Genomic DNA, 12,925 nt, shown 5'->3' with positions numbered 1-12,925 from the left:
TTCAGTGAACGTCACATGAACCAAGAAGACAACAAGTAGAACCTTTATTAGTCCCGCAATTAGGACTTTGGAAACAGGAAATGAAAAAGAACAAAAGCAAGCATGCGAAATGAAGTAGACAGGAAGTGACACCTTCTTCGCAACACACACTCCGTGGGTGTCAGTTGCTAGGCACCACTTACAAGCTAAGACGCGCACACACGACCTTCACGTCTAAGTGCACTTCCTGTCACATGACATCTTGGAACACACCGAGCACGCTCAGTGCGGACACCAGACAGCCGTCGAAGTTGGAATGAGTGAAGGCGTCGCCGGCGCAAACCAGCAGGGGGTGCTCTGACAACGTCATGTGACCTGGGCAGCCTGCCACCGCACTCAATACCTGTCAACCGAGACCAGGCTTTCATCGCGATGAAATGGTCCCAGTCGTCAAATTGTGAAAGGGTTAACATTGAGACGAGGCTCACCTGCGAGTACCGCCACTTGTGGCACTTGATGCTGATCGGCTGAGGCAGAGCCGGGAGGAGCTGGCGCAGTTCCCGCAAGATGAGTGGCTGCACTTCCTCGACGTCTCGCTCGAGGTGCCGCAGCCCGAACGGGGCACCGGTGTGGACTACCAAGGACGGACCGCGGCCCGCGGCCCCATCTGAACGCGATGTACGAGTCGAAGGTTATCGGCATAATCGCTTGAAACGTCGGCTGTCGTTCGGGACGTGTGTCCGTCACCTGTGGCGTGTTTGCGAGGCTCCACGGCGGCGTAGCAGACGACCCTGGGGTCATCGTCGTTGTAATAGCGCACGGCCCACGGCACGCCAATGTCCGCGCCAGGAGCGAAGAAGAGCGCCAGGGCGAAACGAGACGAGTAAGACACGCCACTCAACAGCGCCCTCTGCCGTACAGATAAAACTGACGGCACACACACACCATCGAGTCATTTCCAGAGCAAATACGCTGGACGCGTTTGACCCGAGGTATGTGCTTCCAAGCTGCAAATATTTTTCCGGGCTCACCTTGCCTCACGTGCCCATGAAAAACACTCAAGTTGGTCTTTGCTTTTCCTCAGACATACAGGTACATCTCAATAAATTAAAAATGTTTTATTTATTCACATATATTTAGCAACAAAGTGACATATCTAAGTAAATTGTGCAACAGAACCCTGCAGATGACTATAGATGTGATTTATGGTTCTTAAATTTGTGGTGGAACAGTGTGAAGTTTCAGGCTCTGTCCTGTTTGCGTTTTCCAGTTAATCTGTTTTTATTTAGGTATGTCAGCTCAAGAAATGAGAATAAACATTCTAATTTATTGCAATGTATCTGTATGAACAACAATGACCTGCTGTCAGTCACATTCACTCTGTTACATGTGTTTGCATTCCCCATGCGATCGTCAAGGATTACTCTGTCTTAAACTAGAGGCTGACATCTCTCGGGATTCCCACGGGTCCTGCAGGATTTCTGCGGGACGAGAGTGAGTTTCACTATTGATCACGGGATTGGTGGGAGCTATGACAACTAAATCACTGGCAATGTAAACCATAATTTACGTGGGAATCAGTCAAATTCTGGCTCTGGATTGGGAGGGAGCAGGAGTAAAAATCCACTCCCGTGTCAGCCTCTTGTCTTCACGCAATAGATTCAATAAGTCACGTAGCCATTTTTTGTCTGTGTTGCCACCCCTGTGCAGCCGCACATATTGCACATGCCAGGAACCGCCACCGCTCACGAGAAGGTTAGCGTGAGCAAGCGCACGATCCAGTAGGCAGCCGCCCGGCCATGCACTGTGATGGCTCATTTTAGGATGTAAAATAGTTGAACTTTTAAAGTGTTTGTTCATTAACGATCGTGTTGACATACACGTACATGACAAAAGACGAAGAACCCTTTCTCCACATTAACTGGAAAGAAGAACTATTTCAATCATTTCTGAGGACCTCGATGGAAGTTAATGCTGGAAAAAAAAGTTTGAAAGCTTGTTTGCTATCAGGAGACATAAAGCAAATCCTTATCTACATAGGAAAATGGAATAAAAATCGGTAATTGGATTTGCGATAAATTGTAGATTTTATATTAAGGCCATATCAGTCAGCTTATTTGTATTTTCTGGTGGTGCTACACATTACCACTTCAAGCAGGTCACTCACACACGTGAAATGGCTCACCGTCCTCCAGGTCGCCTTGGAGCTCCAGAATTTGCGGGACGGGGACAGTCAAGAGCACCGAGTCGAAGTGTCGGCTGGCGCCACGCTTCCTGTGGACCTCCCACGAGGCGCCGCGGCGGGATAGGCCCGTCACGTGATGCTCCAGGAACACGTCGGCCCCTACGTAACAAGACGCGTGACACGCACACAGGCTGAAACAGTACTTACTGACTACTTTCCTAGTTATCTGCGAGTATTACGGCTAACTCCACATAGAAAACTCAGAGCCCGGATTCGAACACCCAACCTCGGGACTCTGAGGCGGACGTGCTAACCACTCTTCCGCCGCTTATGTCACAGACGGGATCCAAATAAAGACTACAGGTTCCTGCAGGTTGAAGGTGCGAAAGTGAAGAAGAGGATGAGCTAACCAGGAAGCGCTCACCTGACTCCCGCAGGAAGTGCTTTACCACGCTGCTCATGCCCAGCGGCGCCACGTAGTCTGTGCTGCCGTCTTTGCGTCGCAGGCCTTCGACGGCGCAGTCGAGTGGACGCAGGACGCCCGCCGCCAGCAACTCAGAGTAGAAACTGACAAAGATGAACGACTGGGAATAAAGTCCACCCATCCATCCAGTTTCTGAGCCGCTTCTCCTCACGCGGGTCGTGGGCGTGCTGGAGCCTATCCCAGCTATCATCGGGCAGGAGGCGGGGTACACCCTGAACTGGTTGCCAGCCAATCGCAGGGCACATACAAACAAACAACCATTCGCACTCACATGCACACCTACGGGCAATTTAGAGTTGTCAATTAACCTACCATGCATGTTTTTGGGATGTGGGAGGAAACCCACGCAGGCATGTGGAGAACATGCAAACTCCACACAGGCGGAACCGGGGATGGAACCCAGCTCCTCAGAACTGTGAGGAAAATGCTCTAACCAGTCGGACCACCGTGCCGCCGGGAATAAAGTCAGATGGGGAAAAAAAAAGAAAATCTACTTTGTTCTTGTATTATTGCGCCTTTTGATCTCAGACTTTATCTCTGTGGTCACAGGCCTTTATTTAATGGTATTCAATTGACGCAATCATGTCACAGCTTTCGATTGGACCAAAGCTCAAGCGGGGATGAGTCGTTGGTTGATTCGGAGACGTTTGTTTGGTCCCCTGAGCTGTGTCCTTTTTGAAACCGTAGTGCACAATAATGTGTTGCAAGTAATTTTGTTGGTTGTGGCTGACCTGTGGTGTGAGCGAGCGTACTCGCGCGTGGCCGAGATGTACTGCGCTCCCAGGTCGGCCGAGTGGGACGAAGGGTCGGGAGGGCGGAACGTCGACATCCTTCCGCCTGCAGTGCACACACAAGTAAATGTGACGTCCCCGTTCAACTATGGGCCAAGCGCAAGTGCGTGCGGCGGCGTTGACTGACCGGCTCCTCGCGCTTTGTCCCAGACGACAATGTGGACTTTGTCCTGGAACTTCCTCCTGAGCAGGCACGCGCACAGGCTTCCCGTCAGGCCGGCGCCGACCACCAGAACCCGGCGGCCCGCGGCCGGCGACGACGACGACATCATCGCGTTTTGAAGGGTCGCCTTTAGCAGTCGTCCGCTTGTCCGCTCAAGCTAACAGGAAGCCGAGCGGCTGTCGGAAGTGACGCCAGTCCTAGCCGCGCCTCCTCATCGTCAAAACGAGTGGCCAAACAAAAAAAGGTTCCTGACAAGAACTTGATTTTTTTTGTAAGTTAAACATATAAAGACAGTTTTAAAAAGGCCATACTACAGCATGTGTCTCATCAATGGTCTTACTGTCTGTTGTGATACAGTATTATGCACTGCACTTATTGCACTTCCAATTCTGTGGATTGTTACACATTACCTGTATTTGTGGATGGTTGTTCATCTGTTAGTGGGTTAATACATTTTTTAAATGGTATTTTTGTTGAGTTTTTATTACACAATACTTATTGTGATCTTTTTTTAAATATCACACTTGACAAATATCCTGAATCAAAAAAATCTAAATAAAAACTAATACTGAAACTAATAAAAAGTGTGTGGAGCCTATCCCAGCTATCATCGGGCAGGAGGCGGGGTACACCCTGAACCGGTTGCCAGCCAATCGAAGGGCACACATAAACAAACAACCATTCACACTCACATTCACACCTAGGGGCAATTTAGAGACTTCAATTAACCTACCATACATGTTTTTGGGATGTGGGAGGAAACCGGAGTACCCGGAGAAAAGCCACACAGGCATGGGGAGAACACGAAAACTGTCATGGGTGTGTGTTCCGGTTTTTGCCTTCCCCCTGTTTCACACACACCTGCTCCTGTGAGCATCTTCTCCACCTGTGCCTCGTTCACCCTAATTACCCCTTGTATTTAACCTCGTGTCTCATTCCCTCTCGTCGCCAGTTGTACCTTGTCGTCGCGTTCCAGCATACCTTGTTTCCACGTCCAAGACTCACAGTAAGACTAGACCCTGTTCCGATTATCGACCTCACCTCTTTGCCTCATGTTTTTGGATACTGTTGCTTTTCTTTGATTGCCTGCCTGTGTACCGACCTATGCCTGTATATTAAACCTCTCTTTTTGGAAACTGTCCATTTGTTTTGGAGTTGTGCATTTTTGGATCCTATCCTCTGTTCCGTTCATGACAGAAAGCTCCACACAGGCGAGGCCGGATTTGAACCCCGGTTCTCAGAACTGTGAGGCAGATGTGCTAACCAGTCGGGCCGCCGCCAACGATAACAACAATACTGAACCGGATGACGACACAACGTAAACAAGACTTAAATACAGCAAGGGAGTTTCGAACGCGGTTCAGCTCTCGATTGATTGCTTGATTGAGATCTTGGGGAGTTATCAGGGGACATACAAGATGGGGGAAAAATGTGAACCAGCCAGCATTAACAATGGTGATGCAAGGAGAAGGAAGATATTCCCTATCCGTGGAATTATTTCAGAGAATTGTTTGTTCCAGGAATGATTTGTGGCAAATGTGTTGAGTCTTGGGCCAGTCTCAAATAAACCAGTTTCTGCCTGATGAAATTATAATCTGAAAAAAGTTATAATTTGTTAATTTAGCACCTTGACATGAGCTTTCAGTCAGATCTTAAGTATGCAAACAAACAAAAAACACACGCTCACAAAACACAGCGGGGTGCACATGAGCAAGCAGGAAGTGAGCGTGCAGCCCCGATGGGCGTCCATCACAAGAGCATGTGTTGGCGTCACCTCTGTACACGTCAGTATGGCAATGAGTCACAGTTAGCATGTACTAATGTGTCGCCAGCACGGCAAAAAGTCACAGTTAGCGCATGCAAGGGTGCTAGCATGCGTTGTGACTCTCCGCTCCTCTCCTCGTAAGCAAACATCTTTCCGTTACTCGCGTCCGCTTGGTGTTTTGGGGGCCTGGAGAAGAAAATCTGGACTGCAATTCCCATGAGCAGCCAGCAGCCCCCCCCAGATGGTAGCTATGTACTGAGGAGAGTGGGAGGAGGAAATGGAAGAGGAGGGGGGAGTTTGGGAAAGAATGTGTGGAATTCATTTCCTGTTCTGTGGCTCTGAGAATTTGATAGACTAAGAGTGAGGAAACATGGAGTGAAGGAATGCCCAAATATTCTCCGGGTTCTCTCCCAAAAGCAGCGGCGGCATCACAGGGAGCAGACGGACGTCCGCCAGCCAGCCATGGCGCAGCCTCTGCTCAAGAGAACTTTCTCCCGGCTGCGAGGCAAGAACAGATCCCGCAGGAAGACGGAACCTCAAGTCAACGGTGAGCTTCACAAGCAAACCCTTCCTCGTTCACAACTGGAGCTGTTCAGCTTTCACGTCAGAAGACTTCATGAAAATCTGACCGGGAAATAGCTGCCATCTTAAATCCTGTTCAAGGACCGCAGCACGTCTTTGCCTCCAGTCGAGTCAGGTTAGGAGTATGTTTCGATCAGGACAAACGTTTGATACATTTAACCAACGTCCAAGTGATCCATTGGGAAATCTCGCTTTCTGAAGCGTGGACATGATCTGTATGGGAAGTGCAAGTACAGTAGTGAACAATATGAAAAATGGGCCAACTGAACACTTCCTGTCAGTGTGAGTGTGTTCTTCCTGTTTATCTGTGTGCTGTCAAAGGAGGGAAGACTTTGATAGATGAGCCTGATTAGCCCAGGCAAGTTCGCTATGTGTCCTGTCTAATTGACTGTGCGTGCGATAGGGTGATGATGAATAGCAGCAGTGTGTTTGCTTGAAGGAACAGAGACTTCATTCACTCACACTCAGCCCCCCCCCATTGCAAAAACATTCATACAAAGTGGTTCTTGTACGGGATGAGACCAACACACAAATATTGGATGTGATTTTAATGGTACGGATCCAAGCGTCAACATCTTAACATTCATATTCATGACCGTTACCTGTTCTTTTTCTCAATGTTGCAGTTCATTCCGATGTTATACTCCACAACTCCTGTGCTCCTTTGCCAGCAATGGCAAGTAAGTCCAGGAAAGCAGAGGCAGACCCTGCCCCCCCTTCACCCATCCACCTGACGAAGAGCCAGCAGTGGGTGTGGCCGGGATCAGAAGCTCCGCCCACATCACAAAACTCTGATGCAGACAGAAACTCAGAGGCTCCGAAGTTAATTCGGGATAAGGTAATTGACGACAGAGGACTGTCTCTTCTTGTGCACAAGGCAAAGAAAGGAGTAACGGACTTCCATATTTTTGCCTTGCAGCCAGCAGGCGGTTCCACTAAAACAAGCACAACAATCAGCAGCAAGCTGTCCGGCAAGCGGGCCTACCTGAAGAGCTTGGATCGCAGCAGTCGAGACTGGGTGCTGTCCTCTGGAAAGTCCGACACTTCGGACGAGGCCTGCGGATGGTGGCAGGAAAGCGGCAGCAACATTTGGTACAACCCCATCCCGGAGGAGGAGGACCCGGCCGGACAAGGGTGGCTGAGGAGGGAGCTGAGGCCGGGCCAAGCAGAGAGCAGAACACAACAGAGTCACGCGTGCAAAGAGGGACCTTCTCTGGAAGCCATCAGCCACCATGTCGATGAATTAACTGCAGAAAGCTCAGGTATGAAGACTTGCTTTCTGCTGATTCTTTTCAGGCTGTTTAAAGATAGCCCAGTGTCTCCTTCTGGCAGACTTTCATCCGGCCTTTCCAAAGAAATGGGGTGTGATTGACAGGCTGAGGTCTCCTGGCACAGTGAGGAAACTCTCGCTAAAGATGAGGAAACTTCCAGAACTGACACGCAAACTCAGTCTTCGCTCCTCCCGTGTTGGACAAGGAAGCGACAGAGTGGCAGGAGGTGATGAAAGCACCAATAAGAATGGCTCCAATCACAATGTCATAAGTAGATATCACCTGGATAGCTCCGCCCCTCGTGCCTTGCCCCTCCGGCGGTCATCGAGAGTTCGCTCAGCCAGTAAAGGATGTCAAGGAGGTCAGCTGTAACCCAACTAATTTAATACGGCACATTTTTGTCATCCAATGCTAAATGTGCTCTCTGGACACAAATATCTTTAGGTTATCTTAGTGACGGAGACTCACCTGAACTGCTTCCACGGGAATCCGGTGATTTGGCTTCATTCCCACTCTACGTGGGCTCTGAACTGTCACGATGCTGCCAGCGGATAACGGGTTTACTGACCGTTCACCTTGTGGGCCTGGATCAGATGAAGACAAAGAAGTAAGCTGAAAAAACATGTACATCACTTCTGCAAATATATGGATGTAATTGTAAGTATTATGGAAGTATTAATACACGAGCATCAGACAGCCGTACTGTTGTTGTTCAATGTGCAGTTGCAATAATTGTATACAGTAAATATCACATTTTCATTGGACTATTTAGTAAAGGTCCAAAAGTGTATTTCTGTGCTCACAAATATCCTGGAACTAGAGAAACCTGTTGAAGGCCACTTGGTCTGAATTTCAAGCTTTAAAAGAAAAAATCCAACAAAAACATTTCGTTGAAACATTTGAACGTGACAAGTACGATCGTTTGATCCCCTTATTTAGTATATTTATTTATTTAACAAAATATTTTTCTATCAGCTGGCACGGTGTATGACTGGTTATCACATCTGCCTCACAGTTCTGGGGACCGGGGTTCAAATCCCGGCCCCGCCTGTGTGGAGTTTGCATGTTCTCCCCGTACCTGCACGGCTTTTCTCCGGGTACTCCGGTTTCCTCCCACTTCCCAAAAACATGCGTGCTAGGTTGACTGAAGACTCTAAATTGCCCCTAGGTGTGAATGTGAGTGCGAATGGTTGTTTGTTTCTCTGTGCCCTGCGCTTGGCTGGCGACCGGTTCAGGCTGTAGCCCGCCTCACGCCCAAAGATACCTGGGATAGGCTCCAGCAGCCCGCGACCCAGGTGAGGAGGAGCGATAAAAGAAAATGGATGGATGTTTCTATCACCACACTGGGTCGTTGGTCGTATTTATACTGTATGTCAGACATGGGCAAGTGGTGTGAATCAGGTCCAACTTGTAATGATACAAATAACACTCAATGGTAGTTCTCAAAAGCGGAAGCTTGGCAGCCGACAGGTTGTGTCGGGGGATGCCTGTTCACAGCCTGGCCCTCGGGGCGTATGGATCAACTATAGAGTTTGTGGCCCTTACAATCGCCAATGTTGATTATCCCAGTTATACGGTATGTATAATCTATACTGCGTACTGCTGACAACATTTAAATGTGCCATGTACTTAAGTGTATATAAAAATCAAGATGAGGGTTAGGGTTAGTTTGTTTTGAAGGGTTTTGTTCTTGTCTCTCCCAGGTCAGATAAAAGCAAAGAGATTTTTCTGGCAATCCAGATTGATGGAATCACTCGAGCCAGGACTTCCCTCCTTAACTTGCAAGGCCACACCGTTCCTTTAAACCACACGTTCCACCTGGAGCTGGAGAGAGCGCGTCAACTACGAGTGGTGGTACTTACATCAGGTAGGACTGGTTGCACGTGCACTATTGGGGTCATCGGGGCTCATGTGACTGTCTTAATTTGACCAAGCAGCTCAGCCAAAGTTGGACCAGATCAGGAACAGAGTTTGCTGTCTCGGGGGAGTCACTATCCCGCCACTCTTTAAAGGTGCAGTACACCGAAACCTTATGATCAGTGATGGCAATGACTGATTGTAATTATTGATGCGCACATCAGGAAGTCGCAGTCAGCAGCTGTGTGTGAAGTTGGAACCCAGAGGTCTTCTTTACATAAAAGTGTCACTGCAGGAACAATGGGACATGCAGGTAGAAGTGGAGACACAAAATCAACACTTCAGACAGCAAGAACTTGTCTTTCCGCACTTGGGCGGGGTCGGTCGGAATGGATAATTATCTAACACTAATTGAGATCCATATGTGATCAATTACACATACCAATCTTGATTTATTTCAGTTTGGTAGCAACTCAACAGCCTCTGCTAATGTGTTTGGGGTTGAACTGCGTCACCTGGTGGAGGAAGAAGGATCCGCTTCTGCAGTTCCTTTGCTGATCCAGAAGACTGTGGCAGAGATTGAACGCCGAGGACTGAAGGTAGCATTCTAGCCTTCAAAGCAGGGCGGAATCCAAGTACAAACTGTAAAGACTTTCTCTTTTGTGACTATTGCCGTTGTTCAGGCTGTGGGTCTGTACAGACTGTGCGGTTCTGCTGCGGTGAAGAAGGAGCTCAGGGATTGGTTTGAGAGGAACAGTTCAGCTGTGCGCCTCGGAGAGGATCTCTATCCCGACATTAATGTCATTACAGGCGAGTGGACAGATTTGTTGGTAGAATGGGATTTGAGCTTTGAGCTCGAGCCATACTAATCAATCACAATCTGCACTTTCAATGACCGATAGATGACATCTTAAATTAGATAAAATGTGACCTAAAATCCTGAGCTTCATGTTTTATTGATGTGAGGGATTTAAAGTACAAAAACTTTATTTTAGTAACGCTACAGATGACACAAACATTTATTGTGACAAAACCGCAGCAGTACAATTCACCTTAAAAAACATTGAGTTGAATGAGTTGTCTATGGGCAGGCATACTGAAAGACTATCTGCGGGAGCTACCATCTTCACTCATTACAGCGACTTTGTATGAGGTCGTTAACGAAGCTATGACCCGAAGGCCCCCACCCATCTCAACGGTGAGCCCTGACCCCCAGTTATCCGAGAACACCGTGGAGCTGCTGTCCTGTCTGCCAGCACCAGAGAGGGTGAGACAACAAGACAACCCACCCTGAATGAGTAGGATTGAGCCACGATGGAGCCCGCGGCCATTTCCCATTCTCTCTTCTAGGCCACTTTGACTCTGCTGCTGGACCATCTCAGCCTTGTGGCACACTTCAGCTCTTGCAACAGGATGACACACCAAAACCTGGCTGTCTGTTTTGGCCCGGTCCTCCTCAAACAGACCCAGGAGGGCTGGAGGGGAGACAGCGTGAAAGGAGGACAAAAGGGAGGGAAGGCGTTGAGTCAAGGAGAGGATTCAGCCAGTGCGGTTGATTTCAAGCGACACATTGAGGCGTTGCACTACCTGCTGCAGCTGTGGCCGGGTGAGAGGAGGGATTGTTTTTACGGGATGGGTCACTGCGATCTGCTCACGACCACACTTTAATGGTCACGTCTTTCCTCCTCAGTGCCGACCCACCGAATCCCAGCAGACAACAGCGCTGATGTCTCCTCTCCTTCTTCCACCATCCTGACCTACAAGAGCCCAGACCATCATGTTTTGGAGGAGGAGGAGGAGGAGGAGGAGGTGGAGGTGGTGGTGTCGCGTCGCGGGCGAGACGGTGTGGCCCGCCTGGATAGTCCACCCCCCATCAACCGCTACGCTGGCGACTGGAGTATTTGCGGGCAACATCTTCTGTCCGGACAGGAAGCCGATTACGATGAGGTGGCAGGAAGTGAAAGTGACCAAGGTAAACAATCAGGCAAGATGCTTTTAGCTTTGCTCCCCTTTTAGCTATGCTTTTAGCTTTTGCTGTCTTCAAGTTCCTCTTTTGATATCGGGGCTCGCTCAATGCTAAAGGAAGACAAATATTTTGCATGTTAAAACTGCAGCTATGAATCATCTTGTCATTCATTCTAATGTTAAATAATTCAAATGAAGTCTAATAATGTTAGGGTTACTTGGATTTTTTTTGGGTGTGCTGTTACATCTTCGTAGGCAGTGACGATGACGAAGAGAAGAAAGAAGCCTGGTTTCCAGGAGGTAGCAGAGCGCTCTATGTGGAAGACGTCATGGATTTTGATGCTCCGTTTAACTGTCAACTCAGCCTGAAGGACTTTGACATCCTGATTCACGACCTGGACCGAGAGCTTGGCAAACACATCAACATATGCATGTAGACAGTGAGGAGGAGCTGAAGCCAAAAACAAACACTGTCAGGTTGACCAGGTTCTAGCTCATCGGGCAATTGATTGACTGACAAGGAAGTTGATGAGCAAATGATAAGCGTCTCATATGAGCCAAATGTTGACTTTTTGCACTGTTCAAGCCATACTGAAAACTGCACTCAGATTGAGACTTTTGATGAATTTTCCAAATTGGGGAAATTCACCTTCAACGAAATATGCCCTATGAGCCAATTTTGAATGTTTGAAGGTTCAGGCCATGCTTGAATCCTAAAACTGATAACTAAAGTATTAAACCACGCGTATCATTGCCCCACGATGTTACACAGCAGGGCGCCTCCTAGTGTCCGATTGATTCCGTTGACTCTCTTTTGGGTCTGCTTACTGATACTGACTAGTATTAAAAGGTACCAAGTTCACGGATGCTGAACAGTATTCACAGTCCCAAGATAACGTATGCTAATCCGCATTAATGTTACCAAGTCTGCGACTGATGCTCCAAGTTGAGCACTCCCTGATGATGTGTCAGTATTATTGTGTTTTGCACATCACCACAACGCACTTGTTTTTGTAACCAAAGTATGCACAGCAGCTTGTCTGTCTACAAAATAAAACATCACTTTTCTCTAAAACTAGGTGTAAGCCTTTCAGCAACAGCTAGTTAAATGTCTTTATAAGTTATGATTAGGACCTCAAACCTTTCAACTAAAGGATAATATTGCCAACATGGAGCCATACAGTTCAATGAAGGCTCAAGAGTAAGTTTTATTAATGACAGGCTAAAAACCACACCATCAATAATAACGACCACAAAAACACAATACCTCCATGTGTGGGTTCACGGTAAAACAGAAAGGCGTTGGCGTGGGGGTTAACCATGTCCCATTTGTTCTGTGAGAAAAGAAAAATTTCATACAACCCCAGTGCACTGTGGGATCGAGCAGCTTTGCGCTCTTTGGGAAACACATCGGGAATAATAAGACCCGTCCTCATCAACAGAAGCTCCTCATGCGTTCCAACATAGCGTCAGCAGCACCTCAGGTAACTTTGCAAGAGAATTATCATGCAAGAGTTCATGGAAAAAAACAACAACTTCAGGCTTTTTTTCCCCCCGTTTCTTACAAACACAATTTCAAAGGATACTCAATTGTTGATAAAGCTGGATGAACATCGTGTCAGCTGGATGAGGTGAAGAACCTCCTCCCTGGCTCAGCACACCCACTGCTGAAGGAAGCATTCGTTTTTATAAATAGAAGCATCACAATAGGACAATAAGAGCGCTGGAATCAGTCTTGAGATGTTATCAAGTGGCACTTTCTTTATCTTACATTCCCAAGTTCCTAGTGCGTGTTCGAACTGATGATAATTATTATGATTATAATTGTCATAAGACAAAAAAATTGCAGGTGAAGGAAGTGGAGCGATTGGTTCTGTTTCCCA

At 47.9% G+C, this 12,925-nt stretch overlaps 2 protein-coding genes across 8 annotated transcripts; one reads left to right on the top strand and one right to left on the bottom strand.

Moving 5' to 3' along the window:
* Positions 1-21: 21 nt before the first annotated feature.
* rnls (renalase, FAD-dependent amine oxidase) lies at positions 22-3,782 on the bottom strand. 2 transcript variants are annotated; one of them, XM_061705454.1, is made up of 7 exons: positions 3,567-3,782; positions 3,380-3,485; positions 2,589-2,731; positions 2,147-2,323; positions 727-906; positions 468-646; positions 22-382 (listed from the first exon to the last, which is right to left on the bottom strand). In XM_061705454.1, the coding sequence occupies exons 1-7, from the start codon at positions 3,709-3,711 to the stop codon at positions 230-232; spliced, it is 1,083 nt and encodes a 360-aa protein (XP_061561438.1). In that variant the 5' UTR covers positions 3,712-3,782; the 3' UTR covers positions 22-229. The 2 variants fall into 2 exon arrangements, with proteins under 2 accessions (XP_061561438.1, XP_061561439.1); XM_061705455.1 differs by having other exon boundaries at positions 2,165-2,323.
* On the top strand, positions 900-12,117 carry LOC133417603 (rho GTPase-activating protein SYDE1). Of its 6 annotated transcripts, none has more exons than XM_061705451.1 (14): positions 900-971; positions 6,621-6,787; positions 6,869-7,211; positions 7,282-7,581; positions 7,665-7,827; positions 8,924-9,087; positions 9,158-9,232; positions 9,302-9,390; positions 9,539-9,676; positions 9,761-9,887; positions 10,169-10,344; positions 10,428-10,683; positions 10,768-11,049; positions 11,298-12,117. In XM_061705451.1, the coding sequence occupies exons 2-14, from the start codon at positions 6,623-6,625 to the stop codon at positions 11,477-11,479; spliced, it is 2,460 nt and encodes an 819-aa protein (XP_061561435.1). In that variant the 5' UTR covers positions 900-971; positions 6,621-6,622; the 3' UTR covers positions 11,480-12,117. The 6 variants fall into 6 exon arrangements, with proteins under 6 accessions (XP_061561435.1, XP_061561431.1, XP_061561430.1 ...); XM_061705447.1 differs by lacking the exon at positions 900-971 and adding an exon at positions 5,426-5,914; XM_061705446.1 differs by lacking the exon at positions 900-971 and adding an exon at positions 5,426-5,914 and having other exon boundaries at positions 6,576-6,787.
* The last annotated feature ends 808 nt before the right edge of the window (positions 12,118-12,925 follow it).

Source organism: Phycodurus eques, chromosome 19 (assembly GCF_024500275.1).
Source record: "Phycodurus eques isolate BA_2022a chromosome 19, UOR_Pequ_1.1, whole genome shotgun sequence".
Taxonomy (NCBI): Eukaryota; Metazoa; Chordata; class Actinopteri; order Syngnathiformes; family Syngnathidae; genus Phycodurus; species Phycodurus eques.
Note: the sequence above shows the minus strand (reverse complement) of the source record. Positions and strands in the feature narration are given on the sequence as shown.

Bases quoted from the DNA above. Each gene is read 5' to 3' on its own strand.
- rnls (XM_061705454.1), bottom strand. From the start codon at position 3,711: ATGATGTCGTCGTCGTCGCCGGCCGCGGGCCGCCGGGTTCTGGTGGTC. The intron at 3,486-3,566 runs GTCAGTCAACGC...TGTGCACTGCAG, and splicing joins GGACAAAGCGCGAGGAGCCG to GCGGAAGGATGTCGACGTTC. The intron at 2,732-3,379 runs GTCAGCCACAAC...CATCTTTGTCAG, and splicing joins TACGCTCGCTCACACCACAG to TTTCTACTCTGAGTTGCTGG.
- LOC133417603 (XM_061705446.1), top strand. From the start codon at position 5,830: ATGGCGCAGCCTCTGCTCAAGAGAACTTTCTCCCGGCTGCGAGGCAAG. The intron at 9,233-9,301 runs GTGCAGTACACC...TGCGCACATCAG, and splicing joins TATCCCGCCACTCTTTAAAG to GAAGTCGCAGTCAGCAGCTG. The intron at 11,050-11,297 runs GTAAACAATCAG...ACATCTTCGTAG, and splicing joins AGGAAGTGAAAGTGACCAAG to GCAGTGACGATGACGAAGAG.